The sequence below is a fragment of the Stenella coeruleoalba genome (assembly GCF_951394435.1).
Source record: "Stenella coeruleoalba genome assembly, chromosome: 8".
NCBI classification, from domain to species: domain Eukaryota; kingdom Metazoa; phylum Chordata; class Mammalia; order Artiodactyla; family Delphinidae; genus Stenella; species Stenella coeruleoalba.
The window spans coordinates 78,846,566-78,863,116 of NC_137154.1; the positions used below are offsets into that span (position 1 = coordinate 78,846,566).

Below are 16,551 nucleotides of genomic sequence, written 5' to 3' on the forward strand. Positions count from 1 at the left end.
AAATTATCTAGATATTAATGGCCATGATGTGAATTAATCTTTTTTTTTTTTAACATCTTTATTGGAGTATAATTGCTTTACACTGGTGAGTTAGTTTCTGCTGTATAACAAAGTGAATCAGCTATACATAAACATATATCCCCATATCTCCTCCTACTTGCGGCTCCCTCCCACACTTCCTATCCCACCCCTCTAGGTAGGTGGACACAAAGCACCGAGCTGATCTCCCTGTGCTATGTGACTGCTTCCCACTAGCTATCTGTTTTACATTTGGTAGTGTACATATGTCCATGCCACTCTATCACTTCGTCCCAGCTTACTCTTCCCCCTCCCTGTGTCCTCAAGTCCATTCTCTGTCTGCGTCTTTATTCCTGTCCTGCCCCTAGGTTCTTCAGAACCATTTTTTTTAGATTCCATATATGTATGTTAGCATACAGTATTTGTTTTTCTCTTTCTGACTTACTTCACTCCGTATGACAGTATCTATGTCCATCTACCTCATTACAAATAACTCAGTTTCATTTCTTTTTATGCCTGAGGAATATTCCATTGTATATATGTGCCACATCTTCTGTATCCATTCATCTGTTGATGGACACTTAGGTTGCTTACATGTCCTGTATATTGTAAATAGTGCTGCAATGAACATTGTGGTACATGTCTCTTTTTGAATTATGGTTTTCTCAGGGTATATGCCCAGTAGTGGGATTGCTGAGTCGTATTGTAGTTCTCCTTGTAGACTTTCCACCATTTTATATTCTTGCCTCCTTTACCAAAAATAAGGTGACCATATGTGCGTGGATTGATCTCTGGGCTTTCTATCCTGTTCCATTGATCTATATTTCTGTTTTTGTGGCAATACCATTCTGTCTTCATTACTGTGGCTTTGTAGTATAGTCTGAAGACAGGGAGCCTGATTCCTCCAGCTCCAGTTTTCTTTCTCAAGATTGCTTTGGCTATTCGGGGTCTTTCGTGTTTCCATAAAAATTGTGACATTTTTTGTTCTAGTTCTGTGAAAAATGCCATTGGTAGTTTGATAGGGGTTGCACTGAATCTGTAGATTGCTTTGGGTGGTATAGTCATTTTCACAAAGTTGATTCTTCCAATCCAAGCACATGGTATATCTCTCCATCTGTTTCTATCATCTTTAATTTCTTTCATCAGTGTCTTAGAGTTTTCTGCATACAGGTCTTTTGTCTCCTTAGGTAGGTTTATTCCTAGGTATTTTATTCTTTTTGTTGCAGTGGTAAATGGGAGTATTTCCTTAATTTCTCTTTCAGATTTTTCATCATTAGTGTATAGGAATGCAGGAGATTTCTGTGAATTAATTTTGTATCCTGCAACTTTACCAAATTCATTGATTAGCTCTAGTAGTTTTCTGGTAGCATCATTGCGATTCTCTATGAATAGTATGTCATCTGCAAACAGTGACAGTTTTATTTCTTCTTTTCCGATTTGAATTCGTTTTATTTCTTTTTCTTGTCTGATTGCTGTGGCTAAAACTTCCAAAACTATGTTGAATAAGAGTGGTGAGAGTGGGCAACCTTGTCTTGTTCCTGATCTTAGTGGAAATGGTTTCAGTTTTTCACCATTGAGAATGATGTTGGCTGTGGGTTTGTCATATATGGACTTTATTACGTTGAGGTAAGTTCCCTCTATACCTATGTTCTGTAGAGTTTTTATAAGTGGGTGTTGAATTATGTCGAAAGCTTTTTCTGCATCTATTGAGATGATCATATGGTTTTCTCCTTCAATTCGTTAATATGCTTTATCACATTGATTGATTTGCGTATATTGAAGAATCCTTGCATTACTGGAATAAACCCCACTTGATCAGGGTGTATGATCCTTTTAATGTGCTGCTGGATTCTGTTTGCTAGTATCTTGTTGAGGATTTTTGCATTTATGTTTATCAGTGATATTGGTCTAATTTTCTTTTTTGGTGACATCTTTGGTTTTGTTATCAGGGTGATGGTGGCCTCGTACGATGAGTTTAGGAGAGTTCCTCCCTCTACTATATTTTGGAAGAGGTTCAGAAGGATAGGTGTTAGCTCTTCTCTAAATGTTTAATAGAATTTGCCTGTGAATCCATCGGGTCCTGAGCTTTTGTTTGTTGGAAGATTTTTTTTTTTTTTTGCGGTACGCGGGCCTCTCACTGTTGTGGCCTCTCCCGTTGCAGAGCACAGGCTCTGGACGCGCAGGCTCAGCGGCCATGGCTCATGGGCCCAGCCGCTCTGCGGCATATGGGATCTTCCCGGACCAGGGCACGAACCCATGTCCCCTGCATCGGTAGGCGGACTCTCAACACTGTGCCACCAGGGAAGCCCTGTTGGAAGATTTTTAATCACAGTTTCAATTTCAGTGCTTGTGATTGGCCTGTTTATATTTTCTGTTTCTTCCTGGTTCAGTCTCGGGAGGTTGTGCTTTTCTAAGAATTTGTTCATTTCTTCCAAGTTGTCCATATCATTGGCATGTAGTTGCTTGTAGTAATCTCTTATGATCCTCTGTTTTTCTGCAGTGTCAGTTGTTACTTCTGCTTTTTCATTTCTAATTCTGTTGATTTGAGTCTTCTCCCTTTTATGCTTGATGAGTCTGGCTAATGGTTTATCAATTTTGTTTATCTTCTCAAAGAACCAGCTTTTAGTTTTATTGATCTTAGCTATTTTTTTCTCCATTTCTTTATCATTTATTTCTAGTCTGATATTTATGATTTCTTTCCTTCTGTTAACTTTGGGATTTTTTTGTTCTTCTTTCTCTAATTGCTTAAGGTGTAACTTTAGGTTGTTTATTTGAGATATTTCTTGTTTCTTGAGGTAGGATTATATTGCTATAAACCTCCCTCTTAGAACTGCTTTTGCTGCATCCCCTAGGTTTTGGGTCATAGTGTTTTCATTGTCACTTGTTTCTAGGTTTTTTCCTTTGATTTATTCAATGATCTCTTGGTTATTTAGTAGTGTATTGTTTAGCCTTCATGTGTTTGTATTTTTCACAGATTTTTTCCTGTAGTTGATATCTAGTTTCATAGCATTGTGGTCGGAAAAGATACTTGATACGATTTCAATTTTCTTAAATTTACCAAGGCTTGATTTGTGACCCATGGTATGATCTATCCTGGAGAATATTCCATTAGCACTTGAGAAGAAAGAGTATTCTGTTGTTTTTGGATGGAATGTCCTTTAAATATAAATTAAGTCCATCTTGTTTAAGTTATCATTTAATGTTTGTGTTTCCTTTTTTATTTTCATTTTGGATGATCTATCCATTGGTGAAAGTGGGATGTTAAAGTTCCCTACTATGATTGTGTTACTATCGATTTCCCTGTTTATGGCTGTTAGTATTCGCCTTAAGTATTGAGGTGCTCCTATGTGGGGTGCATAAATATTTACAATTGTTATATCTTCTTCTTGGATTGATCCCTTGATCATTATGTAGTGTCCTTCTTTGTCTCTTGTAATAGTCTTTATTTTAAAGTCTATTTTGTCCGATACGAGAATTGCTACTCCATCTTCCTTCTGATTTGTATTTGCATGGAATATCTTTTTCCATCCCCTCACTTTCAGTTTGTATGTGTCCCTAGGTCTGAAGTGGGTCTGTTGTAGACTGCATATATATAGGTCTTGTTTTTGTACCCATTCAGGTGTCTATGTGTTTTGGTTGGAGCACTTAATCCATTTACATTTAATGTAGTTATCAATATATGTGTTCGTATTACCATTTTATTAATTGTTTTGGGTTATTGTAGGTCTTTCCTTCTCTTGTGTTTCCTGCCTAGAGAAGTTCCTTTAGGATTTGTTGTTAAACTGGTTTGATGGTGCTAAATGCTCTTAGCTTTCGCTTGTCTGTAAAGGTTTAATTTCTCCATCGAATCCGAATGATATCCTTTCTGGGTAGAGTAATCTTGGTTGTAGGTTTTTCTCTCATCACTTTAAATATGTCCTCCCACTCCCTTCTGGTTTGCAGAGTTTCTGCTGAAAGATCAGCTGTTAACCTTATGGGGATTCCCTTGTATGTTATTTGTTGCTTTTCCCTTGCTGCTTTTAATATTTTTTATTTGTATTTCATTTTTAATAGTTTGATTAATATGTGTCATGGAGTATTTTTTCCTTGGATTTATCCTGTATGGGACTCTCTGCACTTCCTGGACTTGATTGACTATTTCCTTTCCCATATTAGGGAAGTTTTCAACTATAGTCTCTTCAAATATTTTCTCAGTCCCTCTCTTTTTCTCTTCTTCTTCTGGGACCCCTATAATTCAAATGTTGGTGCATTTAATGTTGTCCCAGAGGTCTATGAGACTGTCTTCAATTCTTTTCATTCTTTTTTCTTTATTCTGCTATGCAACAGTGATTTCCACTGTTTTAACTTTCAGGCCACTTATGTGTTCTTCTGCCTCAGTTATTCTGCTATTGATTCCTTCTAGAGAATTTTTAATTTCATTTTTTGTGTTGTTCATCATTGTTTGTTTGCTCTTTAGTTCTTCTAGGTCCTTGTTAAATGTTTCTTGTATTTTCTCCATTCTATTTCCAGGATTTTGGATCATCTTTACTATCATTACTCTGAACTCTTTTTCAGTTAGACTGCCTATTTCCTCTTCATTTGTTTGGTCTGGTGGGTTTTTACATTGCTCCTTCATCTGTTGTGTATTTCTCTGTCTTCTCATTTTCTTAACTTACTGTGTTTGGGGTCCCCTTTTCGCAGGCTGCAGGTTCGTAGTTCCTGTTGTTTTTGGTGTCTGCCTCCAGTGGGTAAGGTTGGTTCAGTGGGTTGTGTAGGTTTCCTGGGGTAGGGGACTGGTGCCTGTGTTCTGGTGGATGAGGCTGGATCTTGTCTTTCTGGTGGGCAGGACCACGTCTTTTGGTGTGTTTTGGGTTGTCTGTAACCTTATTATGATTTTAGGCTGCCTCTCTGGTAACACGTGGGGTTGTGTTCCTCTCTTGCTAGTTGTTTGGCATAGGGTGCTGTAGCTTGCTGGTCGTTTAGTGGAGCTGGGCCTTCACGTTGAGATGGAGATCTCTGAGAGAGCTTTTGCCGTTTGATATTACGGGTGGGGCCGGGAAGTCTCTGGTGGACCCATGTCCTGAACTCAGCTCTCGCACCTCAGATGCTCAGGCTTGACACCTGGCTGGAGCAGCAAGACTCTGTCAACCACATGACTCAGAAGAAAAGGGAGAAAAAAAAGAAAGAAAGAAAAAAATTAAATTGAAAAGTAAAAAATATTATTAAAAACAAAAAAATAAAAAAGTAATAAAAAAAAGAGAGAGCAGCCAATCCAAAAAACAAATCCACCAATGATAACAAGCAGTAAAATGTATACTAAAAAAAAAAAAAAAAAAGCCACACAGAACCCTAAGACAATGATAGAAGCAAAGCTATACAGACAAAATTACACAAAGAAGCATATCCATACATAGTCACAAAAGGAGAAAAAGGAAAAATATTTATATATGTATAAAAAGGAAGAATTCAACCAAATCAGTAAGTAAATCTGCCAGTGATAATAAGCTCTAAATACTAAAGTAAGATAAACATAAAACCAGAAACAAATTATATGCAGAAAGCAAACCCCAAGTCTGCAGTTATTCCCAAAGTCCACTGCCTCAGTTTTGGGATGTTTCATTGTATATTCAGGTTTTCCAAAGATGCAGGGTACGTCAAGTTGACTGTGGAGTTTTAATCCGCTGCTCCTGAGGCTTCATGGAGAGATTTCCCTTTTTCTTCTTTGTTCGCCCAGCTTCTGGGGTTCAGCTTTGGATTTGGCCCTGCCTCTGCTTGTAGGTCGCGTGAGGGCATCTGTTCCCTGCCCAGACGGGACAGGATTAAAGCAGCAGCGTATTAGGGGTCTATGGCTTACTCAAGCCAGGGGGAGGTAGGGGTACGGAATGCGGGTTGAACCTACAGCGGCAGAGGTCAGCATTTTGTTGCAACAGCCTGAGGCATGCCATGTGTTCTCCTGGGGAAGTTGTTCCTGGATCACAGGACCCTGGCAGTGGTGGGCTGCACAGGCTGCCGGGAGGGGAGGTGTGGATAGTGACCTGTGCTTGCACGCAGGCTTCTTGGTGGCGGCAGCAGCAACCTTAGTGTCTCATGCCCATCTCTGGTGTCTGCGCTGATAGCCACGGTTTGCGCCTGTCTCTGGAGCTCATTTACATGGTGCTCTGAATCCCGTCTCCTTGCACACTACGAAACAATGGTGTCTTGCCTCTTACGCAGTTCCAGACATTTTACCGGACTGCCTCCCGTCTAGCTGAGGCGCACTAGCCCCCTGCCGGCTGTGTTCACACAGCCAACCCAGGTCCCCTCCCTGGGATCTGACCTCTGAAACCCGAATCTCCACTCCCAGCCCCCACCTGTCCCTGTGGGTGAGCAGACAAGCCTCTCAGACTGGTGAGTGCTGGTCGGCACTGATCCTCTGTGCGGGAATCTCTCCACTTTGTCCTCCGCACCCTTGTTGCTGCACTCTCCTCCATGACTCTGAAGCTTCCCCCCCACCACCCCCTGTCTCCACCAGTGAAGGGGCTTCCTAGTGCGTGGAAATTTTTCTGACTTCACAGCTCCCTCCCACTGGTGCAGGTCCCATCCCTATTCTTTTGTCTCTGTTTTTTCTTTTTTCTTTTGCCCTACCCAGGTACATGGGGAGTTTTTTGCCTTTTAGAAAGTCTGAGGTCTTCTACCAGCGTTCAGTAGGTGTTCTGTAGGAGTTGTTCCACATGTAGATGTATTTCTGATGTATTTGTGGAGAGGAAGGTGATCTCCACGTCTTACTCCCCCGCCATCTTGAAGCTCTGCCGTGAATTAGTCTTTAAGCAAAATATCTCTATATGAATGGATTTTAGACAAAGCATCCTATTCCTCTTTTAGTTAGGAAAAGGTAGTGGTAAAAATGAGTTGTGGAAAATTTAGTACTGTTTAGAGCCTTGTTTGGACTTACCTTTACCAAGACAGTCCTCTTAGGATTTGACACTGTCAGCTATTTATTTGTGTTTGAGATTCTCTCTTATTTCAACTTTGTTAAAGTGTTGTCTCTTGTTTCTGTTCATTTGTTTTGATTTTGTTTTTGTTTTTGTTTTAAGCAGTTAGATTCCTGCCTTTGCTGGATCCTTCTCATCTGCTTATCCAATAATGTCGATTGCCCCCTCAGTATTCTCTTCCTCAGCTCCTTTCTCTGCAGCTATTCTAGGAATTCTCATCCAGTCTTAAGAATATCACCCAAATGATGATGCTGACCAGAGCTATGTTTCTAATCTGCTGACTTTTAAATTCATATTTGTAACTATACCTTAGATATTGGCATTCAGCTGTCTCCGGAACTCAAATACATGTCTAAATTAACTTATTTTCTTTTCTCATATGAAATCTCTTTTATTTCCTATGTATCGTAAGGCATCTTTCTTATAGGCATCAAAACTAAAAATATGTGGATTATCTTAGACTCCTTCTATTAATTTGTATCCCTTTGCAAATATCCCTCATAGTTGTCTTCCCTCCTTAATTCTCTTCTTTTTCTTTTTTCACCTGAATTCTCCTGACTTGTCTTTCTCCTGTCTGACCCTTTAATTAGTTGATTCTTATTTGTCAGCTGAATTATCTTTCTAAAACCCAGTCTCATTACATCACTCACTGCTCTGTTTAAACACTTTCAGTGGCTCATTATTACCGCAGGTTAAAACTGAAGCTACTTTGCATGGCATGGGAAGACTTTCAAATCTTCCTCCTTCCAGTCAATTCTGTGTTTCTCTTTTCATTATTCCTATTTTGGTACTCTTTCTGCTCAGGCTTATGCATTAGCCACACTATGCTTCTAATTAAAGAGTCTCCATGCTTAATTTTTGTTTTTTACCTTTGCTCATACTCTGTGTTACCTAAATCATGTTTTTCAAAGTGATGCTAATTCACAGTGTTTATTAGAATTATTAGGAAATTTCAATGACAAAATATATTCTTCTTTACAGATATGTTGGGATTTTATACATTGTTTTAATATCACAGCAAGGTCTGAGGTCTTGTTGGTATTTTTACATTTCGACAATTTTGTTCAGACATGTTATTACTTTAAACCAATAAATGATTTTTTCTATAGTCAGAACTTCAATTTGTGAAGCTATCAATATTTTTTTTCTATCTTAGAACATATCCATATGTTGCTCTCTCTCTCCTTTTTTTTCCAGGTTACAGAGATAACAGAGGAATTAGCTACTCTTCCTAAAAGAGCTCAGCTAGCCGCTGCATTTATTACATATCTTTCTGCTGCTCCTGAGGGTCTGAGAAAAACCTGTTTGGTAGAATGGACCAAGTCAGCTGGTCTTGAAAGTTTGTATTTAGTTATTCATAAATTTGAAATTTCAGTATACTAAAAAGCACATCTTTTGATTTTTGTCATTTTACTTTTTTTTAAATGGGGAAAATTTTCTGTAAGTTAAAGGATACCATAGCTACTTTAGATTTGCTAAATTCTACAGATGTTCTGAGAATCGCTTTATTATAATGACTCTTCTACCCATAAAATCTCTTTTTGAAACTGACACCACTGAATTATTTTGATGTTGTATGAATGCAGTTAAACATTTTATTAATTTTTACACTAATTTCATATGGTAAGATGAGATGTAGGAATTCCAAAATTCTTTGTGAATTTTGTGGTTTTCGCAAATTATTATAGTTGTGAAACATTCATTTGATAGAAGAAATATAATTTGAGTTTCATTCCTTTGCACTTTTTAAAACTTTTTTTCTCTTTAGTTTCTGATTCTAAATGCAGAAGAATGGATTGTGTATTAAGAATGATCATGGGACTTTTGTTTGAGTATATTATAAATAATTTTATTCCCTTTCTTTTATCAAGCATAAGATTATTGTAGCAAAGTATTATTGATATCTTAATTTTTCAGAATTTGATCTGAGGAGGTTTCTTTGTACTGAAAGTGAACAGTTAATTTGGAAAAGTGAAGGCCTACCATCAGATGACCTTTCCATAGAAAATGCTCTTGTTATCTTGCAGGTAATTAATCTACTTTAATCTTCTCATTAGAAATGTTTTTTTTTGAAGCTTGCTCCATGAACTACCTTCTTCAAATCCTTAGGCTTTCACAGTTAGTCTTAGTTAAGTAAAAGTAAAAAATATTTTGCTAATAAAAATCCATTTGTGATTCAGGTAGCATCTCTAAAATTTTCAGTGTAATTTATTTTTTACCTTAATACAAAAGTATAAATAAAAATGGTATCATTTTGATGGCAAAATATTTTAAATTGAACTTCCTGATAATAATAGAAATGTTTTAGGGACACTTGATTCATTTGGTTATATAGTTCTTTCATCTAGAGTATATTTTAAAAATAAAAATTTTATACTTTTATTTCATTTTGTTTTACAAAGTTATGGAAAGTGAAGATGGATGAGTTTTGGGTTATAAGTTAAAGATAACCATGTGCATATTTTGGAAAATTGTTCTTTTACATAGTATATGTTTCCAAAAAGTAATTATTTAAAGTTGAAACAATTATACCTTAATTAGCAGTGAGTGTGAAAACCAAATTCAAAATCTTGTATACAAGCAAATCATTTCTTTGTATGAAGTTTGATTTTTTTTACCATTACTTTAGTTTACCTTTCTGATACAGGATTTGGAAGATAACATTTCTCCCTTGAAAATATGTTTTGTTTTTTCTGTTCTTTTTATCTCAACAGTTTATACTCTATATTACCAGTGTTTTCTTTCCTCTCTACAACCCTTCTCTCTGTCCACACACCATTTCTTTATCTCATAACTCCACATCTCAAAGAAAATATAAACATTAAATGCTTCTCCTTAGGTAGTGTAAGCTGTATTATTATATGATTCATATTGTGAGTATGAATTGTGGTCCCTGTTCATTCCTGGATAATTTATTCTGTTTGATTTGACCTGTTAATCAGCTGACTATGCTTTGACTCTATACATTGGTGTCTTACTAGCATAGAAGTCGTTGAACAAAGATTACACAATTTTGCCTTCTTTTAATTTGATTTGGCTTAAACTTTAATTTATTTTCTAAACATTTTTATTATTATTTTTCACACTAGAATTACAAATCTGGAACTCTAAATGTGTATGTAAATAAATTCATTACAACCTAGTACTTTTTATCATATTTGTTATTCCTTTCCCAAGGTTTCATAGTCACTCCTTTTTTCAGTACTCCAAGAAAGCAATTGTTTGCAGATTAAAAAAAAAAATACTAGTTTAAGAATTTTTCTTTTTTATTCCATAACAAATCAGAGGCTTTTAGGAAAAATATATCACAATAATTTTTATTTTTTACTGTTAATAGTAATTGAAAATATTTACTTTTGTATTCTGAATTAAATTGTCTTTCATGATGAATTTGGGGGATATTGTCTTTGAAATTAATTTTAATGACAAGCTTAGTTTACTTTGTATTTAATATTGCCAAGTTTCTTACAGACACATATGCATTTATATGACAAAACAAAACCATTTGCACAAACTTGTTAGAGTAATTAGTCATTTTGTTGAAATGAATTTTCCATTATGGTTAACATTTTATCTTAATTCTAAGGTGGACTAGATTTAGAATAAACTGTTGTAGTTGCGTGTGTGGTTGGATACAACAAGTCTATAACATCTACTCATTAACATTACCATGTGATATGAAGTTAGATGTCTAAATATGTACAAATTGGGTTTCTGGGAGTCTTCCCTGAGAAAAAAATGACTAGGTGTGATGAATTAAATGTATTTTTGATTCAGAGATATAGCATGTCTCCTCACTAACTACAATAAAGTTTTTCAGAGATTCAGTGCGGGATTTCCCAGATGCAAGGGCTATAGTCGCTCAATCCCTTATTGGTGCTAAGGATAGCCTTTTATGTCCAAAATTATTCCTTGTCTTACAACAAAAGATGCTTGGAATTCTCATATTTGGTTTAAGCTAACTGTTGAAGAACATGTGTTATCTGGGTGAGGAAATAGTCAAATAATTATCTGCCACAGAAAGCTCATATGACCTATGTCCTTGAGGAGCAGGGGAAAATCTTGACCGTGATGTCCTGGATTGCTTGGACTATGATTTACACCTGTTCTCCTGATGTGATTATTAATAATTTTTTCTTTACTCTCAAACGTGTCCTTGTTTGGAAGATAATTGTATGATCTTTGTAATATTGTGGAACTCAGGGGATAAATGGAGAGTATGAGACACTATGGAGAGGTGTGAGTGAAAGCATCCAGAAAGAAGATGGAAAAATATGATTAATTTAAATTTCACAGTCTTGTAAATTTTTCTTGGTTTAAATTTCACAGTATTATAAATTTTTCTTGTGAAGATGTACTAGGTATGTTTTTTTTTATTGTTTATGGACAGTTCAGTGTCAAATTAGTTTTCTTTATACCACTCAATTTCTGAGATTTTTTTTTTCCTTTCCTGCCATTTAGTGTATGCTGAGGAAATGCAAACTAATTTGCTATTAGTCTAAAGAACATAAAATTGTAAAGGTAAATTGCATAGGGAAAACATTTTTTCATTAAATCCCAAATGCATAACAATAATCAACACTTAAATGTACTTACTATGTTTTTCATATATTATTATTTAAGAATTAATACAAGTAAAGCACTTAAACTCTTAACTCATTTAATTTTCAAATCAACCCTATTTAGTAGGTACATGTATTATCCCTTTTTGTAGATAAGGAAGTTGAGATACAAAAGGATTAAGTTTCTTGTTCAGGGTCACAGAGCTGTCAAGAGGTAGAGCCAAGATTCAAACAGTGCCATCTAGGCAGTCTATGCTGTAAGGCTTCCTCTCCAAGATATGTGTTTTTCTGTATATGTTTTAACTTATTTATTTTATGTTATTCCTGTTAATATAATTCTCCTTATCTTATCAAAAGATGAGCTTTAGTTTTATTTACAAAATGTTTCTACTCTTATCCCACTTGTGGTTATTAAAAATAAAAATAAAATTATAGAGTTTTATAGATGTTTGAAAAATAGTCTTTTTCTTATTGGATGAAAGTCAAAAAGTCCAAACTTCCAGTTATAAGATAAATAAGCACTAAGGATGTATGTACAACATGATAAATATAATTAACACTGCTGTATGTTATATATGAAAGTTGCTTAGAGAGCAAATCCTAAGAATTCTCATGACAAGGAAAAATAAATTTTTTTCTATTTCTCTAATTTTGTACCTGTATGAGATGATGGACGTTCCCTAAACTTACTGTGATAAACATTTCATGATGTATGTAAGTCAGATCATTATGCTATACACCTTAACTTACACAGTGTTGTGTGTCAGTTATATCAGTAAAACTGGAAGAAAAAAAATAATCGCTTTCAAAAATGTCCACTACCTAATCATTTTTTTTTTGCCAATAGATATCATGTGTCTCTAGCCTTTGACCTCTGTTTTGAGCTCTGTTGTTCTAATTTCCTGTTAGATATTGTTACCTGGAGCTTTGTAGGTAGCTCAAGCTCTGTCTTTAATCATTTTTTAAAAAAACTTTTAGTCAAGAATCTTTTAGTGGCCAACTTTAGTACTTTTTTTTTTCCTTAAAAAAAGCAACTTATGCTTTTAAATAACTGAGGTGTTCAGAAGATTGGGACTAGCTTCAGGATTCGAATGGTGTTACCAGGACATCTCTCTCTCTCTCCATCTTAAGAGATGGATTTATTCTTGGATAGGTTCTTTCTACCCTGTGTTAAGGATAGACATTGGCGACTCCAGGTTTACCATTATCACAATTTATGTTCTCAGACTAAAGATATCTCTTCCCTTCCTTTCCAGTATTTGTTACTTCCCCAGAAAGATTCTGATTGGTTAGTTTGGGTCACCTGCTCATCTCTTGTGTGCAGTGCTAGATGATAGATAATCCCATGAGAAATGCATTGAGTGGGGCATGCATGCTAGGCAAAGGTAGCTATGTACTTTAATAATTGTTTCTCTTCCTCACCCACTCCCTATAACCTGCTTCTCTTTTATTTCCTAACACTGGAGATGTCACAGTCTTGGTCCAGTAATGCAAACTGCAAATCTGCAACTCATTCTTACTATGTCTCTTTACTTTTACATTCAGTTAGTTATTCAGCAAGTCTTGTCAAATCTACTTCTCAAATGTGTCATGAATTCATTCTCTTCTAACCACATCTACTGCCAGTGGCTTCACTTAGGCCTTCATCATGTTGTACCTGGATAAATACATTATTATAGCAGTTGGTCCCCTGCCCCTGTATCAGTTCCTTTATTTTGGAGTGATCCTCCTAAAATGTTAATCTGATCATCACAGTTCCTTGATTAATATATTTCAGTGACTACCCACTACCTGCAGTATAAAAATTTCATTATCCTTAAACATGGCATAAAATGCTCTTCATGATCAGAAAGACCTCTGATTACTCCTGCCATTTTATATGCATCATCTTTGTCTATACTTTTTATTCCAACTATGCCAAACTACTGGTAGTTTTCCAGATACTCCCAGCTTTTCATTCTTCTCTCAATCAGGCTGTTGTTTTGGCCTAATTTGCTTTTTTTACTTCTTTGCCTGGCCAAGTCCTATTTTTTTTGACCTAGTTTGACTTGAATTGCTTCCTAGCAGCTTCTCCTAACTCTGCCTGTGATCCACCTATAGAATTTTGTGTCCTTTTTGATTGAAAAAATTTTCGTTTTTTTGCTTCTTTATTAGATGTGTGACCAATGAAGGTAAGGGAATGTATCTTATTAATTTTTGTATCTCTCGTGTTGTCTTATTATAATCATTATTCAACATATGGTAGATGAATGATTAGCATGAATGAATGAAAGCTCACTATTTTTAGATCTACTATAATTTGTTAAATGTAGAATTTTACCACATTTAATCATGGAACACAGACCTAAAATATACCTCAGAGGTCTTCTCTAAATCTCTGGAGAAGTATAAATAAGATGAACACAAACTTGTAAGTATTCTTTGAAATTCTTTTTTTTTTTTTTTTTTTTTTTGCGATACGCGGGCCTCTCACTGTTATGGCCTCTCCCATTGCGGAGCACAGGCTCCGGACGCGCAGGCTCAGCGGCCATGGCTCACGGGCCTAGCCGCTCCGCGGCATGTGGGATCTTCCCGGGCCTAGCCGCTCCGCGGCATGTGGGATCTTCCCGGACCGGGGCATGAACCCGTGTCCCATGCATCGGCAGGGGGACTCTCAAACACTGCGCCACAAGCGAAGCCCTTCTTTGAAATTCTTAAGCATATTTTCTATGCTAAAAACATGATTTTTTGAAACATTATCTTATTCTCTTTTTAACTGCATCAGATCATTGGTTTGAAATCATGGGTAAGAACTTTTTTAAAATTTAAAATAGTTATTTTTGTGGTTAGGCAAAATCTAGTTTACTTGTGGAATGTTTGCTATTGAATGCTAGCATAAAATGAGATCTAAAACCTAGGTGTAATACTTCGGTAATACTTAAGAAGCTATTTGCTAGCCATATTATTTTGCTATTTCTGGATGCCTCCAGAAATAGATGCTGGGGGAAGATCATACAGTGGGGTAGCACTGTGGAGCTGTGGTGGGAGTGGTCCATTCTGGGTGCAGGTAAAAAGAGGCCGCATTGTCTAGAGAGAGTTTTAAAACAATAATAAAGCTGTTTTAAAGTCAGTCAGCTCTTTATTATCACCATGTGCTGGCAATTTTAAACAGCATTTCTGATAAAATGCTGTTAATCCCCAGGGCATGTGATTCCCACCATCCCTCTCCCTCTTGGTATGCCACTAAGATAACATCCATGTTCTTATTAGATCTACCCCAGTTCTAAGTCTTCACTTCACTGTGACTTTCATGTGTTATTTTATCCCTATAGCACACAACTGCATTACATTTTTCAAATAAATGTGAAAATTTAAGAAAAATAAGGTCAGCTGTTATTTAAATCTAATTTGCTAGGTAACAATGACTATTAGACGGTTTAAAATTTATTTAAATATATTTACATCTATTTAAATTGATCAGATGTATAAATGTATAATTGGCTTCCTTTAATTTGCTAAATGGCATTGTATGTATAGGGCACAATGCCAGGTTTCTAATTTTCTGTTTCAGAGTTTAATTAGTGCAAGGCGTTCTGTAATGAGTTTAGTTCCTAGTTTGTTAGATCTTAACCTATCATCTTATGTAATTTTCTCTTCTAGGATACTCCTTTTGTAATATTAACTATGTAGTAATTTAGAGAAATTAGTCTTAAAATAGAAATAATTTTATTGCTAATTATTTCAACGATACTTTTATGATTAGCTCATACTTCTCTTGTAAGGCCTCTATGGTTTATTCAACCAAAGGATATCTAAAGTTAGGGAATGACTTGGCTGTGTATTTTAAAACCAAAAAGAGAGGTACAAATGGCATCAACTTAGGACTAGAACTCCTGCTTACTGTATTGTTAATATACATTTTCTGTGTTATTGTGTAGTAAATAAGACTATATTCACTTTACTGTGGTTAAATTTAATTATCTAGTATTAATTACTGGTAAAATTGATTAATGTAACCTCTGGTGCCGCTAAAAACTGTACCCTTATTTCCTCATTGTAGTTGTATATTTGTGTTCTCTAAAGCCTGAGAGAAAAACTCACTCATTAATTGATTAATAATTTTTAGGAAATTATTTTCATTTAATGAAAGCTTATAATCTTTTTTTTTTTTTAATTAGAGTCGAGTTTGCCCATTTCTGGTAGACCCTTCTTCCCAAGCTACAGAATGGTTAAAGACACATTTGAAAGACTCACGTTTGGAAGTTATTAACCAGCAGGTGTGTATTACTTATAATTTAGATACCAACTAGTAATGGTATCTTGTGGTGAAAAGAACTATAATCAGAAAACATAGATTCAAAACTGAGTCTTATAACTTACCTGGTATGGGTCCTGGGAAGGAAATGTAGCTTTCTTAGCTTTAGTCTTCTAATTTGTAAAAAGGAATAAGAATATTTGTTTGATTGCTTCTATATGCAAGGTGTTGATCTAAGCCCTGGGAATTTATAAGTGAGTAATTCCTGCCCTCATGGAGATGAAAATTAAGTAATTACTTACACTAAACAAATAAGCATTTATACTAAATTATGATTAAAGACAAGTATAGGATGCTATAGAAGTAAGTTACTTAGTTTGGAGAATTAGGAAAACCTCCTTGACTTTTTAATTTCCTGTTCCTGTAACTCATCAATGAGCATCTTTGTTGTGTACAAAGATTTGACAGTTGGTCAATGAAATGTAACCATCATGTTTTGTGTAGTGACTTTTCACTGTCATGTTTATCTCACCAAAGAAATTATTTTTGGTCAGTTTTTTTTTTTTTTTTTATCGGGGAAGGCCTAGTGTATGATTAATTTTTGTAGATATGCTTCAGGTGCTTGAAAAATTAACTCTTTAAAATGTTCTTCACTTACAAAATGGGGATATCTAACTCACTTGTGTTTAAGAATAATTGTAATATCTTTATATAATATATAAAATATTTAATGCCACTTACAGTTGTAGTAGGAGATCTTAATAATTATTATCCAAATATTTAAAAT

The 16,551-nt window shown here is 35.4% G+C and overlaps 1 protein-coding gene across 2 annotated transcripts in view; it reads left to right on the forward strand.

The window, feature by feature from the left end:
- The window catches only part of DYNC2H1 (dynein cytoplasmic 2 heavy chain 1), a 376,702-nt gene that overhangs the window by 147,207 nt on the left and 212,944 nt on the right, over positions 1-16,551 (forward strand). For both annotated transcript variants that reach the window (XM_079929106.1, XM_079929107.1), the window contains exons 62-64: positions 8,166-8,307; positions 8,886-8,995; positions 15,688-15,786. In XM_079929106.1, coding sequence (XP_079785232.1) covers positions 8,166-8,307; positions 8,886-8,995; positions 15,688-15,786 — 351 coding nt within the window. The remainder of the gene's footprint in view (positions 1-8,165; positions 8,308-8,885; positions 8,996-15,687; positions 15,787-16,551) is intronic.